This window comes from Vitis vinifera, chromosome 6 (genome assembly GCF_030704535.1).
Source record: "Vitis vinifera cultivar Pinot Noir 40024 chromosome 6, ASM3070453v1".
NCBI classification, from domain to species: Eukaryota; Viridiplantae; Streptophyta; class Magnoliopsida; order Vitales; family Vitaceae; genus Vitis; species Vitis vinifera.
The window spans coordinates 4,938,338-4,960,128 of NC_081810.1; the positions used below are offsets into that span (position 1 = coordinate 4,938,338).

The window sequence follows — 21,791 nt, forward strand, 5'->3', positions numbered from 1 at the left end:
GCAAAAGACATTGCCATTGAGAAGATTACAGAAACAAGAGACATGAGGAATGGACAGTCTCATAATTCCAAGCCATTAGCTGGCAAAATATATTAAGACCAGCAGCAAAGAAATACTGACATTTGGGTGTCCATGGACCCTGCTCCTGCTATGAATTAGGATACCCATATTCTTTGAGAATATCCTTATTCACATTTTACTGGGAATATCTGTATTCATTGGACCATTGCATTTGACCTATTTGAATTTTCTGAGAATACTTAAGATGGTTGATCCACTGCAAACAATGATTTATATATATATATATATATATATATATATATATATATATATATACAATTTCCTTGAATTCTCAAACTGTAATGAAATGTTTAAAAGCAACGTTAGAATTTTGTTTCATCATTGACCATGGTTGATTGTCTTCCATAAAACTATATATAATTTTCCATTTTCAATGATAAAAGTAACAATAAATGTGATGAAACAATTAATAATCTTTTCATGCTTTAAAAATTAAAACATCATTACAGTTAGGAGTCCATGGCCAATGTCTTATTTTCTTGCATTTCTTGATGGCTGGGCCAAATTCTCAACTGTTGAAGCCGAAATATTTCCCCCAAGAAGAATGGTCACCAGGCTACAAATGCTAATGGTATGGCTGCTCTTCAAACTGGTTAATACTTTATACATAACAATATCATCACACTAGATGCCTTGCACCAAAGAACTGGTAAATAAAAAATTAACTATTATTTGAAATTAGGAGAATATCTATTTCTGCCCCTCTTGAGTTTAAAAGATGAGCTGCAGATGCGGGTACAAATCAATCCACACTTCACCTCACCTATCTAAAAATGAAGGCTTCTTTCTGTTTAACTTTGTTCTTCAGGATTTTAATTTTATTGGGAATCAAGATTGTGAGGTCCCCAAAACCAAGCCTTTCAATGATGGCATTAAACTCTCCAGAAGTTCCCGTTTACTCAAAATTCTATCCGCTGTGCAATCTTGTTCCTGGCCAAGAAGAGAAGGGCAAATCAGCAGAGGGAAAAAACTAATGAATCCGTGGATTTCAATTTCTAACATATAATACAAAGGTTATCATAACATAGTATTGTTATCAGATCCTGAACTTAGAGAGGGGTGTTTGAGAAGTCAACTAAATAACTTAAAATGACTTCATTTAAGTTATTTAGTTCATTAAGATCATGTTCGACAAAACTTGATGTTTAATGATTTAAGATGATTTTAAATTAAATTAAACTTAGATTGTTAGCTTAGAACTTATTGTTAATTCTTATTTTCCATATTAAGATTCTTTAGTACACCGACTTAAATTTTTTTATAAATTATTAAATTAACAGATTTACCTTCTTATTGAGATTATATAACAGAGGGACAGGGAAGGAAAGAAACATGGGCAACTGAAACCAAAAGATATTTGGGATTTAAAAATAGCTATTTATTATGACATATTACTTTAAGCCATTATGAACTTGAAGTTGCAATATTAAGTTATTTTACCATACTTAACATGCTTAATGATTTAAATTAAGTCATTCAATTGATTTACTAAACACCCTCTTGTTAGTCTATCTTGAAATCTACTTCCAAACCCATAACAAGGACAGAAATATCTGGAAGGGAAACAAAAAGAGACATTTTGAGTCACATTAAAGCCTGAGCTTGTGTAGGGTGTATGCAAGATGGATTAACCAACTCAAGTGTCTGTAGGACCAAGCAAAATGCAAAATGTGTAACTCACATCATCTGTTGCAGCAGACATCAGTGCTAAAAGGGTCACCGTTGCAGTGTGGTAATCCATTAAGATATTGTATGCTGAATCATCAAGCTTATCCTGAAAAATGATCATACAAATTTGAGACAAATCAGAAACAAAATTATCCTATTGAGAATGATATAATACAACAGCATATAAGCAATATGTATATATTTCTAACTTAATACTGTTCAGCAAATGGCAAATTAAACTACTCTTCAACTCCACAAAATAAATATTAAATATTCATTGGAATACATATCAAGCCATTAGATAAAACAAAATATATTCCTAATACAACATACCTAGTGTTCAAGGGGCATGGCCGAAGTTAAGTTGAAATTATCCCCCTTTTTCTACTATATTACATGGACACCCAACCCCCTTTTCCAGTTGTTATTAGAAAATTTTGAGGGTTTCAAGTTCAACAACCAATAGTTGTCAGTTGCAACTCCTAAAACTATTTCTTATTTTCAAGAATCATCAGCCTTTATAATCATTTCTAGACTTGGGGATCTAGTTCACAGTTTTGGGCTTCACATATTTTAAAATGTTTGATTTTATGGAGGAAGAGCTTTTTTTTTTTTTGATAAATAAACCTGAAGTAAATTATCAAAAGGCAAACAACCACAAAGCATACAGGATGTATACAAGATAGCCTAAACCTCTAAGAGCAAGCTTTGAAACAAAAAACCTCACCAACCCTTAAGTGGAAGCTAACCACTCCAAAAAACCTATAAGAGACGAGGACTCCTCTCCAATATACACTCTAGCCCAACTCCACAAATTACATACAAAATTTTTTTTGAATTTCTATACTGCTAAAGAACCCCCCCTAAAAGCTAATCTATTCATTTCCTTCCAAACCGTCTAAAAAATACACAACGGAATGGATTTCCAAATCTTTTTCCTTTTTTTGCCCACAAAAGGGTCCCTCCAAATAAATAACACCTCTTTTATTGTTTCAAGGAACACCCACTGAATGCCAAACAAGGCAAGGACAATCTCCCAGAGGACTCTGCCCACTATATAGTGTAAAAGAATATGATTTATAGTTTCTTCTTCACAACCACACAAAAAGCAACGATTTGGGAGCTGCCACCCTCTTTTTTGGAGTCTATCTAGGGTAAGAACCTTCCCCCACATTGCCTCCCAAGCAAAAAAGGCAACTTTGGTTAGGACTCTATCCACCCAAATGCAATTCTTCGGGAAGGAAATGTCATTGGGAGCAATCAGCAGATTGTTAGCTTCCTTAATATCAAACATTCCATTTCCCCCACCCTTCCAAGTAACTTAATCCTCCGCTAAAGTTAGCATGTAGCCCCTCAAAATAGTTAACAAATCTCCTACCAAATCCAGCTCCCAATCATTAAAAGCTCTAATGAATCTTAGATTCCATCCTCCCTGACCAAAAGTCGAATCCCACACTTCATCCACCGTTGCATTCCTATGGACAGCTAAAGCATATAATTGGGGAAAGCTTTGGGACAACTCTGCAATGTCACACCAATGATCAGTCCAGAATCTAATTTTAGTACCATTACCAACTTTGAACTCTATATTTTCCCAACACCAATTTGTTTCCTTCAAAATCTCCTTCCAAACGTCCCATTAGCCTCATTTGTCCTCCAACCAAGGCTCTCTTGCCCATACTTCACCGAAATCATCTTCTTCCAAAGGTTTTCCTTCTGATAAAAAAATAACTTTATTTGCATACAGACATTAGATATTATTTTGTTCCAAAAAAATTCAGAGCACAACTTTTTTACTCAAAGGAACACTAAGCTCAGTACCACTAGTATTTTTTTATTTTTTTTTATCAGAAGTACCACTAGTATTTTCAAAACCTATTCATAAATCAAATTATAATCTTCAATGTAGAAAGAGATGATCACTAGTAGATTTCTCTCTTATGATGCTTAGCGCAACTTACCACACCATTGCACAAGTGCATAGTTTGATTATGCCAATAAGTTGCAAAGCACATGATACTTTGTTTACCAATTACATCTATATTCCTGTATGGGCACCACTGTACTTTGGAAGAGTCAGTGACATTCCCATTTTTGTTGTCATTCATAAAGTCCAACATTAAAAGGTAAACCAATTACTATCTTGAAAATCCATGATTAACAGTATAAGGACATAGCCTTGCTCGTATCCTCTCAAAAATTTCTCTCCCCAAGGTATTTTATATTAAAAAAATCATAAATACATGGGATCCTCCTTGAGAAACATATCCTCTTACTCTAAAGCCCATGTTTGTATCAATAAGCCACAATTCACTTCACGTGGCTGAATATAGTCTCGTTAATCCTCCTACAAGCCTACATGTAAGAGATACAAATTCTAGCCACATGGATACAAGCTCCGATACAACACAAGTTACTGCCTGATCTTTCTCACGAGGTAATTTATTATGTTATAAAGTTGTTCTTCTTATCAGCTAGAGATGTAGTTAAGGGCACATACCACTTGCCCCATATGCAACAACTAATCTCTTCACTCCACCCTTGACATCGAAAAGAAAATGGATAGGGATAGCTATTAAATCTGACAGTAAGTCTCAATCCTAAAACCGCTTTGATATGTTTGATCAGTCATGGTTACCTAGTTTAGAACAACTTATTTTGTAAATTTTCATGGTTCAGAAGCCCATCAGGTTCCACATGGTGAAATGAGACAGTATCTCAGAATAATGTCAGTAAGATGCATCATTGAAAATTTTGCACAATTAAGGGATCAACAAGTCCCTATGAATTCAGCCAATTTTATTGAAAGTGGAACCCAAAATAAAAAAGCAGCAAGAGTCTTTCACTCTGAAGATGTATAGCATTGATCTACAAAAAATTATTCCCCCATAAAGACATCCACGATACACATGCTGCACAAATAGTGAGAGAAGTATTCCAATCATGTCTCCAGAATCAACATTTCCAGAAAACCAAAGAGAATATGTAGAGTGAATAATCTCTTTAGGGTACAACTTATTGATATAAAGTACACTCCATACCTTCAATCGGGAAACAGCAATAGAAATGGCCCTTCCAGGGGCTTGAAGAGCTCTGTTATGAATCTATGAGCAAGAAAATCCATGCTCAGAAAAGGAAAAGGAAAAAGAAAAATGGTGAAGATTCAAACATGCAGTAATATGTACTAACTGACCTGTACATAAAGCAGAGAAACAACTTTTGGTAGAAGGGAAACAGGGTCACTTTCAGCAGACACTTGAGATGTCAAATCCTGATAATGGCAATGATAAAAATTATTCAAGGTATACATGAGCAAGATAAAAGGGTGTATTTTCCACCATCTGAATCATTTTTCGAGCATTACTAAAAAAGGAAATAAAAAATAAAGAAATAGAGGGACTGAGTAAAACCAGCCTTCACCATTAAGAAAGCTAGTCATTTCTTACTTTTAGGCACTACTTCAAATGTTGCAACACAAATTTAGAGTTTCACAACACAATGACACAAGCTGAAGATATCAAGAATCAGAACTATATAACAACAGAACTAGTTGAAAAAGGAATAATTCGATATTTTCTTGCATCACTGACAGTTGGTGTACCTTACAATACAAATGTAGGAGTGTTCTATCCAATTTCTTAACAATCTTTGTCAACATTCATCCTTAAAGTAGCTAATCATTTCTTACTTTTCCACTATATTTTAAATGTAGCAACAGAAATTTAGAGCTCAACAGCATAACAACATATGCTGAAGATATCAAGAATGAAACCTATATAAATATAATAATAATAATAATAATAATAATAATAAATAAAGCAAACCTATTTGTGAAGAGAACAGTTCAATTATCTTGAATTATTGACAGTAGGTGTACCTTACGATATGAATGCAGGAGTGTTCTTTCCAATTTCTTATCAAGCTTTTTCAAGAGTAACCCACTGCAAAAATGCATCACAAAATGCACATGCTAAGTGCCATGTTAATACAGATGCTCCCCAGTAACCATGGAAGCTACATAACAGGAACACACACACACACACACACACACACACATATATATATAGAGAGAGAGAGAGAATAAAGCACCATACTACCTGTCTTCTGCCATCTCATCCAGTGAAGTCATGAATATTTCCACCCGCTGTTGCATAAAACATTCAAGTTTTCAACACATTGCAGTAAACACAACAAACGAAGTAATTCACAATAGACGAAAAGTTATACCAATGGAAGAAATATACCTTACATAGGCTGTATAGATGAAGTAACAATAAGATTAAAATACATACATACATACATACATGCATGCATATATATATATATATATATATATATATATATATATATATATATATAAGAAACTAATTTCATTGCATTGAATCAAGCTTAACAGTTTTTAATGGGCAACAAAGACAACAACTCAACAGTTTTAAACAACAATTTCTTACATAAGGTTTGATAAGAAGCAACAATTGCTGCAATCTTGAAAAGACAAGAACTTAACAGTTCTAAATTATCAAAGCCCTTTGTTATTTAATGGGCAAAATAACTTTGTTACAAAAAAATAAGAAAGCACAAGCTAGAACCTGAATGACTAGCTGACTATCCTCAGAAAGTGAACTGATAAAATGAATCAATTTAAATAAATAGCAAACTATTTCATTAAAACAGATGTGAGTTAAACACATCAGAAAAAAATTCAATAAACCAAATACAAACTCAAATTAAAAAACCTTTTAACTTCAGGACCACCCATAGGAGTATGGCCATCTGCAATTTATGATTCATCTTCTGAAGGGAAAAATGACGCTCTATATAGTTTCCATACAAACAATAAAAAATGTTTATCTTTAGCTAAGCAATCAGAAGAGGACTCAAGAAGAGTTGCTTCTCTGACAACAACACTTCTAGTGAAATTTGTGTTTCTGATAAACAAGCACTAACCTTCCCTTCCAATGCTTCAACTAGTGCAAGGGCCCTAGCTGACAGAGATCCAGGCAAACTCTTTGCCTGCCAAAGCAAAAAAGACCTATAGTAAATTGTATGTGACCAGCATAGAGACAATCTTCCTAAATGATGACTTTAGTGTATATCAATTTACACCCATAATTATCAGATATGGCAATATCTAATAGGATATTAATAATACAAGGCTACATCAGGGAGTGGATTAGTTCATACAAGAGCAATTCTTTCTCCTGAAGTAACTGAAATGGACTCTGAATTCTGAGATTCTTCAACTTCAATTCCATTCTTCAATTTGTTATGCACATCCTGCACCCAAACATGGTTTTAGGTCCTTTATTCAAATTATCATGAAGTTTAACCTTAGAGCATGACAAACTTAATTAGAAAAGAACAGAGCACGTCTACTACCAAATTAAGTAAAACCATGTCCACAATAGAGGCAGCTGTTGTTCTTAGTAAATGTTTGTGTAAAATAACCTGCAAATCATAGGAAACCATTTTTACCCATTCATCACTGATAGTGGCAATCTCTTCAAATACAACCAATGGAAGAAGAACTTACAGAGGTTGATTGGTCATCTTCAAACAAATCTAGTGCTTTTACATAGAGCTGCATATTTAAGAAAGACTGGAGAGGGGGAAGAAGAAAGAAATTAGCACAATGAAACACATATTAGCATAAAACAGGTACCATATTTATAGGTTCTGCAACAAACAGATGTTTACTCCCAAGAGTCTAAATAGAATAGTTTTAAAAACCGGACCGGATTGGCCAGTCCAACTGGTTGGACCATCAACTGGTAGCATTTCCAGTCTGGTCTACTCATTTGAGCCACATATGGATTGGGCCAGCTTCGAACCGTTCAAACCAACGGTTCAACCGTCGAACCGGCCGGTTCTATAAGAACCGGTTAACTCTACACTTGGCCCAAAATTAGATTGGGCTTGCCATACTTGGCCCAATAATGTTTATATCCACAGCCAGTCACCCAAACAAGCCTGTTATTTCCTATACAGTGGTCAAAAGCTTTATATAAAGCTTATCAGGTCTTTATTCTTCCAATGTGGGACGATGGAATAACTCATACATGTGAAAAAGGGATGGTTTTGTGCTAGGAAGGGACTCGAGCCATGGACTTGGTGATTATAAAAATGCAAACGATCCATTGTGCTATGAAACATTTTGTTAATATGTTGTTGTAAAATATTATACATATGCTTATTCACTTTTTGAAACTTTCATTTTTTGAAACATTTAAATTAACATAATCACATAAAAATAATGTAAGTTAAAATAATAAAATAATAAAATATATAATGTTTAACACAGATAAAATTAAATATTATAATTTTCCTTCTATCTTAAGTATATCTTCACAGTTACATAGTACACATTTATTTAATAAAATGAAAAATATAACATTTTTATATTTATCCTTATTATTATTTTTTGACAATATCAAATATAAAAAATGAATTATTATTAAGTTTTTAAATTATATATATTCCTAATTTTTTATAATTATTTTTAATTTTATATAAAATAAAAATTATGTATTTATGACATCATCGGTTTAATAGCGATTCAACCACCAGTCAAACCTATATAAAATAAAAATTATGTATTTATGACATCATCAGTTTAACAGTGATTCAACCACCAGTCAAACCATTGAACCGTGAACTAGTAATTTTTCTGATTCAATAATTGGTCAAATTCTAAAAACATTGCTAAATACCCAACAACAGAGAAGGATTAGGTTCCATAAATATATACACATGCATGCACGCACACACACACAATACATACATGCATACATACATACATACATAGGTTCCATAAATATATACACATGCATGCATACATACATACATATATATACATATAGACACATCCTACTTATCAAAAAAAAAAAAAAAAATACACACACACACACACAATACATACATACATACATAGGTTCCATAAATATATACACATGCATGCATACATACATACATATATATACATATAGACACATCCTACTTATCAAAAAAAAATAGACACATTCTGCGGACAAAACAACCATCCTACTGTGCTAACCTCATCAAGTTTCTTCTGTAAATTATCAAGCACACGCTTCATTCTCTCCGCATTCTCTGTAAACAATGCCCTTCTTCTTTCTTTCCATGAATTGAGCAGCATAGGTCTCAAATAATCTGCTAAAGGTCTAAGGATCATTTCAGGATCATCGACACCTGCCAAATTAGACCACTGTATCTGTCAAAATTGGATGATAAGTGGATGTCTAAAGATCTGAATAATTAGAATGCACAAACTTGCAAATCACTCAACAGACCTTGTTCTTCAAAATCAGGAACCATCTTTGTGATCTTCTGCATAACCCATTCTTCTGGAATGCTAAAATTGTCCTCTTTCATTTTATCTGATTCTTTCTTAGAACCAGTTTTTGAATCTGACACTCGCAAAGAAGATGTATCCTTGCCTTTCCTTTGATTTTTCTTAGACTTTGTAGGAACATATTCCTGGTTATCTGGGCCACTTTCAGCAGCACTTGTCTTTGTATTCCCTGTGGTCTTTCCCTTTTTCCTTTTTGACCCTTTTTCTATGGACTGTTTATTACTGCCACTCTCATTACTAGGTTCATTCAACTCAGTAAACCTGCTTGAATCATGTCCAGCTTTAACTTCCTTGACAGAGTGCAAATCCTCAAACACCATGCCCATAGAAGGCCCTGAAAGACTGAAGGTTTCCATCTCCTTCTCCATGTGATCAAACACATCCTAGAAATGAAGAGACAAATTGAACCCATCAGATTTCAATCAGAAACCAAATGTATGATAATAGAAGAAGTGTTGCTAGTTGCTATAAGACCAACAGAGTAATAAACCTATAATGACTAGAATAGATTGTAAGAGAAAAATAACTTCAGAAACTAAGAAGGAACTTCCAAAGACAGATGTAAAGCCAATCATTTAAATTAAACATTGGAGTAATACACACTTATCAAAAAGAACATTGTGTTTGTACATATGAACATAGGGTGACAAGGAGAGCATGAGTGTTAAGTTCTTAATTTGTCAGGTGTAACCATATAAGGAAGGTAAAAAACACCATTCAATTTGAAAGGAGAAAACTGAATATAGAGAAAGAAACAAGCCTTGAATGCCTGAAAAAACCAACTTCTACAAATTTCAGGGGAGAAATTTTGTTTTTTTGCCACTCCTAGCAACTACTTGAACTAAAAGCTTGAAAAATAGGACTGATCTGGCAGACAAGTGTCAAAACTTTCAGGCTAAAATCTCAGGTGCCACCAAGTCACATGTATAAACTACATGCCATGATAATAGATATCAATGGTTACTGAACCCCATTAAACATTTCTGATATCTTATTTCATATTTACATTTATACCATCAGAAATCAGCACCAGGTCAAGCTGATCTCTCCTGACAGGTAAATTGACCCACCCATAATACCTTGCTGATTTATGCATGATTCCACTTTTCAAAACAATTCTAGATGCATACAGAGAGGGCAAATGATTTAACAGTTGGTTTCACAACTAACATCTCAATATGGTTTGTTTCCTCATAATCAGTATTTCAGGGGACTCACCTTGATAAAGCCATTGCTAAATACATAAGTTTCCCCCAGGATGAGTGCTTTATTAGACTGAAAAGAAGCATCAAATAATTAGATCAATAGATTAAGAGATTAGCGAATAGTAACAGAGTAACAGATCATTACCTTCAGTGCCAACTTAACAGATGGGCAAAGTGACAAAATCTTGCTTGCATCCTGGGCTCCGAAGGATGCTGGTAAAATAGAAAGAGAATTGATCCTGCAATAGTCCATCAGTATGCCAGAAATGAAAGCAAATCCAATGATATCAAAACATGATAGTATAAGAACAATTGCATTCAAAACTAGGACACAAATATCCTTCCATTTACATCAGATTTAATCCAAAACAATCACCTATATAAATGTGGAGATCAGCATAGTACATAAAATTTCTGCTGATTAGAAATGCAATAACCATAAAAGCCAGAAGGATATATGGCAATCATAATATCTAGGCATCTTTCAACAGATGTAATAAATAGATATCCAACTCTTAGAAGGCAATGAGGAAGCAGTAGGGGAAGCAGGTTGAGGATGAAAGCTAGATATTCATATTACAATTTTTGCAAATAAAATGCTCATCTCTTTCTTTTACTAGATTGATTTTATGCAACAAGTGCACAGCCTAAATTTCTGCAAATAATATCCACACTAAACTTAGAGAAACCTTGAATTTTGGAAGGTTGTTCATAACAAGCCTCATGAATGCAAAAGAGCAACTGAAATATTATAGCAGGGGGTTATGTAAGATCTAGGCTGTGGAAAGTGGCCCATGAATTTATCATATAGCATTCTGGATGGTGTTCACATGATAAACAATGAAATTCCTAGAGGTTTTTTTTTTTTTTGATCAATATGAAATTCCTGGAGGTTAACTCCACTGCAAAAAGGAATCAATAAACCTTTGATTTAATTTTGGACTAAAATCCCAAATACAGACTTCAAACTTACATAGATAAACAGATAATAATAGATCAATGGGAGGACAGTAAGCACCTTTTCATTTTAGTAGAAAACAATTGGAAAGCAAGTCATTATTGCATCAATATCAAGGATGTACACTTATAATAGTGATGTTAGAATTCAGAATGCTATGTTATTGACTCATTTTCCAAATATGAGATGAGGAAACATAATAGCTTCCATTCAATGTAAATGACTGTAGAGTACATTGTCAACCCAATGTCGATCCTCTTATATAAGCAGGATATTTTGCCATCCTAGGCAGTAATTTATACTCATTTCCAGTAAGTATGGTCAAGAAATTGCTTCATAGTGCCAGAATAAGATTCATATTCATGACTATATGACTAAAGACAGAAAAGGAAAAAAGAAAAAAAAACAACACTTAATTATGGCCCTTACCAGCTACCATGTTCAATAGCATCCTCAGCAGAAGTATCCAACATCTCAATCATTGATGGATGAACAAATATGGTAACTAGAGGTATACCATCAGGATACCTGGACTAATTAGAGGCATGACCACAATTTGATTAGATAAGACCATTGAACAATCTTTAAATATGTGGCATATACTTCTGAAGTCGATCCTAAATTCATCTTTAAAATGTTCTCCAAAAACATAACTGAAAAACAAACAATAAGATACCTGCAGATACTGGAGAGGCTGGGGAATTCCAAGTTTGAGCAGAACCTCGTAGCTGATAAAAGAATTCTGCAATTCATCAGGGAAACAACAAAAGAATCAAGAAAAGAAGGCTTTCAGAAAAATCTTTACATAAATGAAGAGATAAAATGACACTATGCCATTAATGTATGATGCTTCCATCAATACATCCAATGTGTTAAGTGAAATGCTTATCAAAAAAATTCTGAAGATGGGTTGATAGGCTATGATTTAAAAAGGCCAAAGGCACAGCTGTACGGATACAATTTCAATGCTTTTCAGTTTCTCCAAATTTCTTTATTAATCTTTTGTTTTGTGTGGAATCATTCTACATGTATGTCAATTTTATAAAATATGATCCAAAATTCAATCCAAGCAACAAAAAAACTGAAGATTCCAAGCATTTAAAATAAGTATCCAACAAAAGATTAATAAAAAGTGTTAAAAAGAAAAAGAAAAAGAAAAAAGAAATACAAAATAGACAAGGCATGCCTCCAACAAGCCTCACACCTTGGCAAGCCAAAGCACATAGCTAGGAAGTCATTGCACCTTGGGCCTAGGCACCCTTAAAGCATGCCTTTAACAACTATAACCGTAAGAAAAATGAATATTGAAATACACCTCATTTAAGAAACATTCAATAACTTACAGAGCTATCTGAAAATCACAACACACTATACAGGCAGTAAAAGAATAGGGTGGCAAACCTGTGAAAAAAAAGAATCTATGGATTCCTTTTGAGCAATGGCAAAGACCTGTTCCACAGTAGAATATATGTGAAAAAAAAGGTCACAATAATAATAGAACACTTCTAAGAAAAAAAATGGATGAAATTATATGAAGTCAATAATTGCATCTCATACAGTTGGTGTCCAATGAACTCCTGCACGAAGGGATCCAAGGATCTCTCCTTCCTTCACCAGCCCATTAAACAGGGATTGGAAAAATGAACCTTCAACTGCCACACCACCTGATCCATTCATTTCTTGTAGTAGCTGCTGTAAGGAACTCCACAATGCAGATAAATTTGTTGGAACAGTGATACCCCTTGCAGCTCCCCGAACCATTGAACTAACACGGGCAACATACACAGGGGTATACAATTGCCCACCTTCAAGTCTACCTTTAACCTGAATAGTGTAAAGAACATAAAACAATAGCAAAGAACATTCATGATATAGTTTCAAAGTAATGCTATAGAACCAAACCTCTTGTCCCCACTGCACATTCCAATGAACATGACAAGATATTTTTCTTCTTTCACTCATTAATCAGAAATACTACCATTTCCACATAATGGAATGGGAGAGTCAGCACATTTTGTTAGAAAAAATATGATTTTTCAATTTCACTATTGTCTATCACAAATCACAAACAAGTAAATCCAGTACCATAGTCCCCATGCGAAGCTCCAACATACTCGTGAGCAATTCTGAGCCAACATGTAACTGTGCAGCAAGTTCTGCCAAAGCAATTTGACTACATTCTTGAAGCCTCTCATTAATTTCTTCTGCTACATTATCCCAATATGAATCTGATATTATTTCTCCTTGAATTAATGTAAGGCCCGGATCATCAGAGACTATACATTGCGCTTGATTTTCAACATGGTATAAGTCAACTCCAGTAAAGTCCGCAAGATCAATCAAAGAAACACGTCCTAATTTCTTGATTTCTGCTGCCATTTCATGCCTCAATTGCTCCTATTTTAGTTGTCATATTCAATCATTCCAAACAATAATAATAAATCAATGAATAGAAAAATAAGTCTAAAAAAATCAATCATGATTCAAAAATAATTTTCTGTGAAGAAAAATTAATAGAGAAGCAGAAACCCTAACTCTCCGTTTTGTTAACGAGAAAAAGGAAGTCAAAGTGAGAATAAAACATATTCCAGATTTCCCATTTTCACCGTTCAGCATCCAAGAAAACAACTAGAAAATAATTATTGACCATTAAAAAAAAAAAAAAAAACATAACCACGCATACAAAATCTCAAACTTATGACTCTGTTCTGCCGAGAAACTAAACCTTCCATTCAGATTATCCTAGTTGAATTACTAAAATACAGAGAAACCAAAAAAAAAAACTTCTTTGTTGAAAACCAAACAGAGGGAATGAAGAGAAAATAGAGAGGGAAAGCGTTACAGGAGTGATGTATTCTTTTCCGGAGACGGTGTGGAGAAGGTCGAAATCGATGATTCGAAGCTCGTGGAGTTTCTGGACCAATTCCACCACGTTTCGTTCAGATAATCGAATACTCGATTTGACTTGCTGTGCAAACTCCAACTGTCTCTGCAATTCCAGCAATTCTTCGTCCATGGTTTCGGATCTTTGATTGGGTCCAGAGACAAACACGGGCACAGCCACAGAGAGATATGTAGACTTATGTTTTCTGTCTTGCTTCCTCCGTTTTTCTTCCAGGGATGTGGGTCGGACCTCACCCGAATGAGCATCCCATTTCCAGCACGAGACAAAAACCATTGGGCCTTTAACCAGCTATTGGCCTATTTTTGGGCCGTCCTCGATAGACCGTGTTGGGCCTTTAACCAGTTCTTGGGCGGTCCTTTGGAACTTGGAATCTGTGGGTAAAAGTTACACAGAAGATATTTAAGATGCTTTCAAGTCCATGCTTTGTGGCTCTCCCTTTCTTGATCATAAAGCTCCATGCTTCCTTCACTTTCAAATCAGTACACCTCTAAGTTGTCATTTCTTCAATTCAACATCTCCATGGTTTTAACTTTTAATATTCTGTCTTCCTAATTTATTGCCAACGTCCAATTATGCCATAGTTCTTAGTTATGTTAAAGCCTAAAGGGTATCCACGGCCAAACTCTAACTTCACATGGGAGGAGGAGACATTTATATAACATTTAATAAAGAAACGTTTCTTCCTCGAAACGTTAGTAGATATCAAATACTTTACTTCTGACGTTTCATTCTTGAGAATCACTATTTCTATATCCAAGTGTAAGCACACTGAGATCAATTACCCTCTCTAAAATATTCCCATGTGTGTATATATCTACAGAGTCGTCCATGTGTCATGTCTTCATTGGTTAGGTTTTCAATTATATGTAATTAAATAACAATAAGCATCAAGATAATTTAGGTTAAAACCCTCTTAACAACTTAAGCTTTTAAGTAATAAACCAACACTGAATATCAAGTAATTCCTCCCCTCTAATTCCTTGCTTCACGGACAGCCTTTAAAGCACTCTAGTACCCATTGTCGATGACACTGATCTTCTTTAGATTTATATCATGTCAGGCTATCAATTGACTTAAAAGTTTAAATTGGGCTAAAACCCATAATGTTGCTCCAGCTTTCCGTCGTAGGGAAGCTTTAACCGGTGACTAAAATCTTGGAAGAGAAAAATGAGCTTTGTGAGGAACATACGGCTAACTGATGAACATATATAGAAGGAAGAAGCTTGATGTGCAGAATGCCAAAAAAAGCATGTATATAAATCTAAATTGCATACATTTTCTTAAACTCATTATTTAGAATCTCAGAATCTGACATGACAGACATAGTCCAGGATCTGGACTTGCTGGGCATGGACATCCTTCGGACGCTTCTCATCTTTTTGGCTTCAATCCGATGCCTAATCACCCAATAACACATTGTACCCAAAGTTGTAGCCATTATTGTTGTCCCTATAATTGTTACTCCAATTGCCAGCCATTTCTCATGGTCACCCACCACCACAAAGGCCAATGCCAAGAATGCTACTGATATAAGCACACAAGCCAGCCACATTAGCTTGTTAATGATTGCCATCATCTGCTTCTTTGCCTTGCTCTCTATGACCACAACTGAGGTTTGCACCACCACAACAGCCAAAGAAATGAAGAGGGCTATCGAGTCAAATATAAAGAAAATGATGAACGATATTTTGGGAGCGATATTTGCTTCCCCAAGAGAAAACCCATAAGGAATGTTGGTTGGGTCATCAACATATTGGCCAGGGACAGTGAAAATGGCTGCAAAGGCGACGGTGGCAATGAGGACAGCAACAACAGTTGTGGAGTTGATTGCATTGTTTAGACCTTCTCCATGCATTTTGTTGAGGCGTTTGGCAATGCCCTGCACCCGTCTCCTAGTTTGCCGAGTATGTTCTAGCTGGTAGTGGACTTCATGCTTTATGTCGCTTACAGTTTGTTTCAATTCACGGGCTGTGCTTGTTACTTGCGGCTTCATTGCTTTGGCACTCTGAACCCCGTGCTCCTGCAGGATGGTTGCAATGTTGGGGTTCCCAGTCTTCTCTGCAGTGTCAAAGGCAGTTTCCCCAGACTTGTTCACAGCTTTTGTATCGGTTTCATCATGACTTAGTAATTTCCTAACAATCTGCAGAGAGGAACAAACAAACAGAATCGGTGGTTAATTTCAGCAGGTTGCAAGTGAATCACAGGCCTCAATACCTAAAAAGGAAGACCTCTGTGGGCTAACAACAACGTTTGAAGCAATGCACCTCACATATGAATTATCAGACAACAAGTTTTCTGCATTTAAAATATAGCTTCATTTAATATTGGGTCTTGGAAATGGGTCAACTAGACATCAAATCCATCCAACAAAACCTACCCCTTGACCAGGCAAAGCTTTCAAACCATAGAACAAATTGAATATGGACTAGACCAAGTTTAATATTGCAGGCCAAATGATTTGGACATGTGAACAGTAACTTTAGCCTCATTTTAACTTTGTTTAAGGAAACAAAACTTTTGAAGTATTCTCTTTGTTCTTTTTTCCTATTAATTCCCTGCATTAGTGAACGACAAAGTTAATTCCAGAAATGGTTTCATAATTGAGTTTGTATTGAGTACTAACCTATGGTAAACTGATTACCATAATTGTATCAATTATTTTCCTGTTCACTTTATTTTATTCATCAACTTGTCAATAGATCACTGCTCTCAAGCTTGATATAATTTGCCAACATGATCAGAAGAGAACAGATGATGAAATCTTATAACAATCACTGAACTATTTTAGAATTTGATTAACAAGAGAGAGAGGAAAGGACTGATTTACCTGTTCCCTGCCCTTCCGGGAGGCTATATGCAATGCTGTGTTGCCCTTAGTATCAACCATGTTTACCAATGAAGGATCGGCCTTCATCAGCTCCTCAACCACCTCAAGGTTCTGTCCCTTCACAGCCATATGTAGTGCAGTCTGGCCCTTCTTATCAATTCGTGTAGCAACCCCAGGCTCCTTCTCTAAAAGGGCTTTGATGACTTCCAAATGCCCTTTTCTTGCGGCAGAGTGCAGGGCTGTTTTCCCATTACTTTTAGCAATGGCAGCCACCCCACTCCCTGACTCCAAGAGCAAATTCACCACCTCAATATACCCTTGATTTGCAGCAGTGTGCAAGGCAGTGGTATTTGATACATCCTCAGTCAAAGAGAGCCCCGGAAGGGCCTCCATTAGTATTTTCAATACCTCTGCACAACACAAAAAACAAACACAGATATTCATTCATATCCAATATAACAAAAAGAAAGAGAAAACAGAGTATTATATTCAGACACTCAAGGACATACCCAAATCCCCTTGTTTAGCAGCAATGTGGAATGCATCATAGCCATTCCTTGCTTTGATGCTAGCAGTACTGAGATCATGGTACTGTATCATCTCCCTAACCACATCAACATACCCATATTCTGCAGCAACGTAAAGTGCTGTTTCACCAGATTGGTTTTGCTTAGATAATAACTCTAGCAATTCTTCTTCTCCAGCACTGGAAAGGGTCCGGGCCACAACCTCTAGTTGTCCTGCTCTCGCTGCAGAATGCAGGGGAGTATCGTCGCGTTTCCCCGTCAACTGTTTGGTCATCTTTTTCCGGGGTAGGCTCTGGTAGTGGTGCCCAGCTGGTGAATCCATTATTGAACTACCAAAATGTTCCCTCCTCAGCAATGTCTAATGGCAATGGATGACGACAGAACTTCTCCTTCCCTGGAAATCCAGATCAATAACCGCATTTCTTAACAGGCCAAGAGTCATTGTTTGTTAAAAGCAACCCACCAAAAAGATTGGATCACCCCAGAATTCAAAGAGCCCAGAAACCTGGGGTTTTGACACCCATGCCCCATGCCTGGTTGTAGCATATCCTGCATCCCAAACCAAAGGCTTCTTCACAACAATGAACAAAGCTCATATAAATCTTAATACACACACCCAAATTGTTTGCTTTTCATTTCCTCTATTAATATCATATGATATAGCTCTGGTTCTCGATCAGAAATTTAAGAATTTTGCCAGCAAAACCTCAAAAATCTTATGGGTTTCCAGGCTTTTCTCAATATATGGATGAAACTAACGCCTTCTTTGAATACATAGGAAACAACGAAAGGAAAGAAGTGAAACGGAAAAGGAAAAGGAAAAGGAAAGGAAAGGAAGTCTTCGAGATTTCTGCTATGTTCACATTTTCAAAAGTTGGAAAACCCAAACTCAATCAACCCCACTGATCATATAAACATTTTGTCCTCTCACGACCAAAACAGAACTTATTCAAGACCTCGACTCCTTTCTGTTTCCTACAATTTCTCAGCAACCAAACAGACAAAACAAAGAAAACATAACCACTCACCTGGGTGTGAACGAACAAAACCCCCACATGCTCCGCTCCATCCCAGACCACCCCACAAAATTCAAATCCAAGCTCTACAGAACCATGGGAATGGAATCACCAAGCCAAAACGCATCATTTTAATGGGGCCTAGTGGTTTGCTGTTTTATATTGGAGCAAGAAAAGGAACGATAGCTAGAGGCCAAAAGCCATGAAATGCACATGTATCCAACACCTTTACACAAATCTGAATGGCAACCCAAAGACTTCTGAGCTTCTAACAACGCCCAATTGCCCAATAAACAAGAGCCTTTTGGAAAAGGTGATGACGATGACAACATTAACTCAAACAACAATTACAAACGAGAATCAAGGAAGCAAGTTTTTAATGCAGGGGGCAAAATAAATGGAAAACCAGAGGTGGTGGCTGATGCGCCAACAGAATTGACACGCCCACGCTCATTAGCGCGTCACTGACCCCCATTGTATCAGTTTTCACACTGGGGTGTAGTCCACGCGCTATATCACGATTGGGGAATTATTTCTAATTTTGGTAATCATTTGGATCATTGGTGGCCCACCAGAAAAAAATTAATCGTGGCCGTCCATATCTTCATCAGGGATTGGATGCTGCCAATGTAGAGAGTGTGGACTTGGTTGGATGCCCTCAAATTAATTTATACTTGAAGAGGGGATAAAGGGTGGCACATGGGTTATTCCAAAAGGATATGTCTTAAAGACTCTTAACTAGTCATCCACCCATAATTTAGAAAAAGGACAACAAATCCAAAATTTAGAAATAAAAAAATTCCATTCATTATTATTATTATTATTTTGTTATTTAATTAAAAGGGTAAATAAAAACCCAAATTTTAAATTTTAATCCTCTATTTTTTCATCTCATTTTAATAAAAATGTTATCGTTATTTTCTTATAAAAATAATATTTTTTGTAAAAACTTATATTTAAATACTTAAAATAGTAAAATATATTTATGTCAAAATAAGTTACTTTTCAAATAAAAATATAAAAAATTTATAAATATTTTTAATAATTAAAAAAAAGTGATGAATTTAATTATAATTACTGTAAAAAATTTTAGGTTTAAGATGCTATTGTTAAAGTGTTTTTAAAAACTTTTGGGTTATTTAATTAAATGGATTATTAGAAACTCAATTTTACTAACCCACAATCATTTTTTAATCAGATTTGGATAAAAATATCTTTATTTTTAATATAAAAATAATTAAAAAAAAACATGTATATGAATATTTAAAATAATTAAAATATTTATATCAAAAATAGATTACTCTTTGAGTTAAAACGAAAAATGTTAAATCCATCCCTTTAAACCGATAAATTCCAAACTTTTTACATGTTGAATATTACTCTTCAAGGTTTCCTTTTTAAAAAGCGACTTCATTGACGAAAATTTTGGTTTTAGTAAGAATGAACTCTTAACTCGTAACAACTTTGAAAATATAGGTAAAGAATGGTATAAAGTTGGAGTAAGCTACAAAAAGTTTGGATCAGTGTCGGGTAAGAAGCGAAAATCTGAAATTAAAAGAGAAAGAGAAGGGGAAGGTGGGGCCGCGCATGTAGACTGGGAACAGTGGGAAGGTCGTGACCTGAGAACGCCCACGTTCCCCAAGTCCTGACAAAATCGAGAGGGCCCAGTCCAGTCAGTTTTTGTCAAAAATGGTGGACCCACGCGCTCTTCTCGGAGACACCCTTGCTGCGTCTTCGGCTCGCGTGGAGTGTACAAATGCATTCCCTCATGAAATGGTGTAGGATCTCAACCACGACCAAACTAAAAAAAAAATCGCGTTAATTCCGCTAGAATATTTCCTCATCTGAAGCTTTGACCTCACACAGTCACACTCCACTGGGTGGATTCAATGAAGGGTAAAGCTAAAGCCCCAAAAGTAGACTTTCACCTATCAATTATCTAAACTTAAAGTCTTAAAAGTAAGTTCAATAGGATAAGTAGAAGCATACATTCAGTTGTCTCCTCAATAAATGGGTCAAAAGAAGAGGAATAGGAGCATCTCCTCTTTTTTGGGCAATTTTTTTCACTGATTTCATTCACATGACTTGCAAGACTGGAAGAATTAAAAAAATGGGGTCCAAACAAGGGAACACCCCTGACGACCCACATGGTGAAATGACTTTATATTATGACCTAACTGGTAGAATCTGCAAGCCTGCGATACAAAAAAAATTGAGTATTACCCGCTCGTGCGCACTCCATGTGATGCTCTAGACACTGTGCCCCATAAATGCCGCTCAGCATCAGCCCCAAACCCAAAGTTACTGCACATTTGGTGTCTATCTAGAGTTGTTGTCATTCTCATCAAAGCCCGCACATAACAAAAATTAAAAATTAGTGAAGAATATATAATGACCTCATCCCATTAAACCATTGACTCATCCATTCAACATCGCTATCCTAACCCCGTATGATTTCCTTTTGGTTGGTGTCAAAATGACATTTTTCTCCAAAGAGTGCAAAAGTCTTTGCTCAATTGATCAAGGGGCCCCACCTGTCCTCTACTCAAATCCCTTTCCCTACCTACTGCGCTGGCTGTGACGTCCTTACATGCAAGGGTTCAAACATGAAACATATATATTTTTCCAGGATGAGGTTCATAAGGGTAAGAGAGAAGTTTGTGTACATTCAACAATCAAACCAGACCATTTATGGAAGCACCCAGTAAAGTTATAACAGCATCTTGACAGTGAAACAGCCATAAAGCTCAAGTTGTTCTGAAATAAAGAAAGCAGAGTATTCAACAAGCTCCAGCATTCTTTTTTCATAGTTTTTATGTCAACCATAAATGTAGCAAAGTTCTCTATACATTGACATTGACTAGACAACCGAAAAATGAAAATATCTTCCATTAAGTTGGACAGAAAAGGAATAGGAAGAATTTATGACCTAGAAGAGCTCTTCTAGAAGTTTCATATCATACATTTGAGAAAAAAGCCCAAAACCAAGGGATACAGCAATAGATTATAGATGCATGACAAAGAAGAAAGCACTAAAATGGTGAGGTGGTAAGGTTAAGTTGTCTGTAAGCAAAGGTGTTCCCTTGTTGCTAAGCTCTTATTCAGTTCACCCAACTAACTCTTTTAAACTGATTCTTGACCTGGATCACCAGATTGGAATCTTGTTTTACTTGCACGACAAGTGGAAACATCCTTTTTTTCTTTTTCTTTTTCTCTCTATATTAAGCTAAAG

General features: G+C 35.5%; 2 protein-coding genes across 4 annotated transcripts; both read right to left on the bottom strand.

Moving 5' to 3' along the window:
* Positions 1 to 655: 655 nt before the first annotated feature.
* Positions 656 to 14,477, bottom strand: LOC100253557 (E3 UFM1-protein ligase 1 homolog). The gene is made up of 20 exons (XM_002284488.4): positions 14,127 to 14,477; positions 13,370 to 13,681; positions 12,842 to 13,108; positions 12,686 to 12,733; positions 11,961 to 12,026; positions 11,714 to 11,817; positions 10,472 to 10,565; positions 10,340 to 10,396; positions 9,060 to 9,504; positions 8,804 to 8,958; positions 7,283 to 7,348; positions 7,129 to 7,197; positions 6,934 to 7,026; positions 6,697 to 6,762; positions 5,847 to 5,893; positions 5,627 to 5,690; positions 4,943 to 5,020; positions 4,791 to 4,853; positions 1,763 to 1,855; positions 656 to 1,011 (listed from the first exon to the last, which is right to left on the bottom strand). The coding sequence occupies exons 1-20, from the start codon at positions 14,460 to 14,462 to the stop codon at positions 910 to 912; spliced, it is 2,625 nt and encodes an 874-aa protein (XP_002284524.2). The 5' UTR covers positions 14,463 to 14,477; the 3' UTR covers positions 656 to 909.
* An 898-nt stretch (positions 14,478 to 15,375) lies between these two features.
* LOC100258702 (ankyrin repeat-containing protein At5g02620) lies at positions 15,376 to 18,965 on the bottom strand. Of its 3 annotated transcripts, XM_010652772.3 has the most exons (5): positions 18,572 to 18,965; positions 18,007 to 18,092; positions 17,526 to 17,937; positions 17,017 to 17,426; positions 15,376 to 16,329 (listed from the first exon to the last, which is right to left on the bottom strand). In XM_010652772.3, exons 3-5 carry the CDS (start codon positions 17,863 to 17,865, stop codon positions 15,451 to 15,453), a joined length of 1,629 nt encoding a protein of 542 aa, XP_010651074.1. In that variant the 5' UTR covers positions 17,866 to 17,937; positions 18,007 to 18,092; positions 18,572 to 18,965; the 3' UTR covers positions 15,376 to 15,450. The 3 variants fall into 3 exon arrangements, with proteins under 3 accessions (XP_010651074.1, XP_002284522.2, XP_010651073.1); XM_002284486.5 differs by lacking the exon at positions 18,007 to 18,092; XM_010652771.3 differs by having other exon boundaries at positions 17,526 to 18,092; positions 18,572 to 18,964.
* Between the last annotated feature and the right edge of the window lie 2,826 nt (positions 18,966 to 21,791).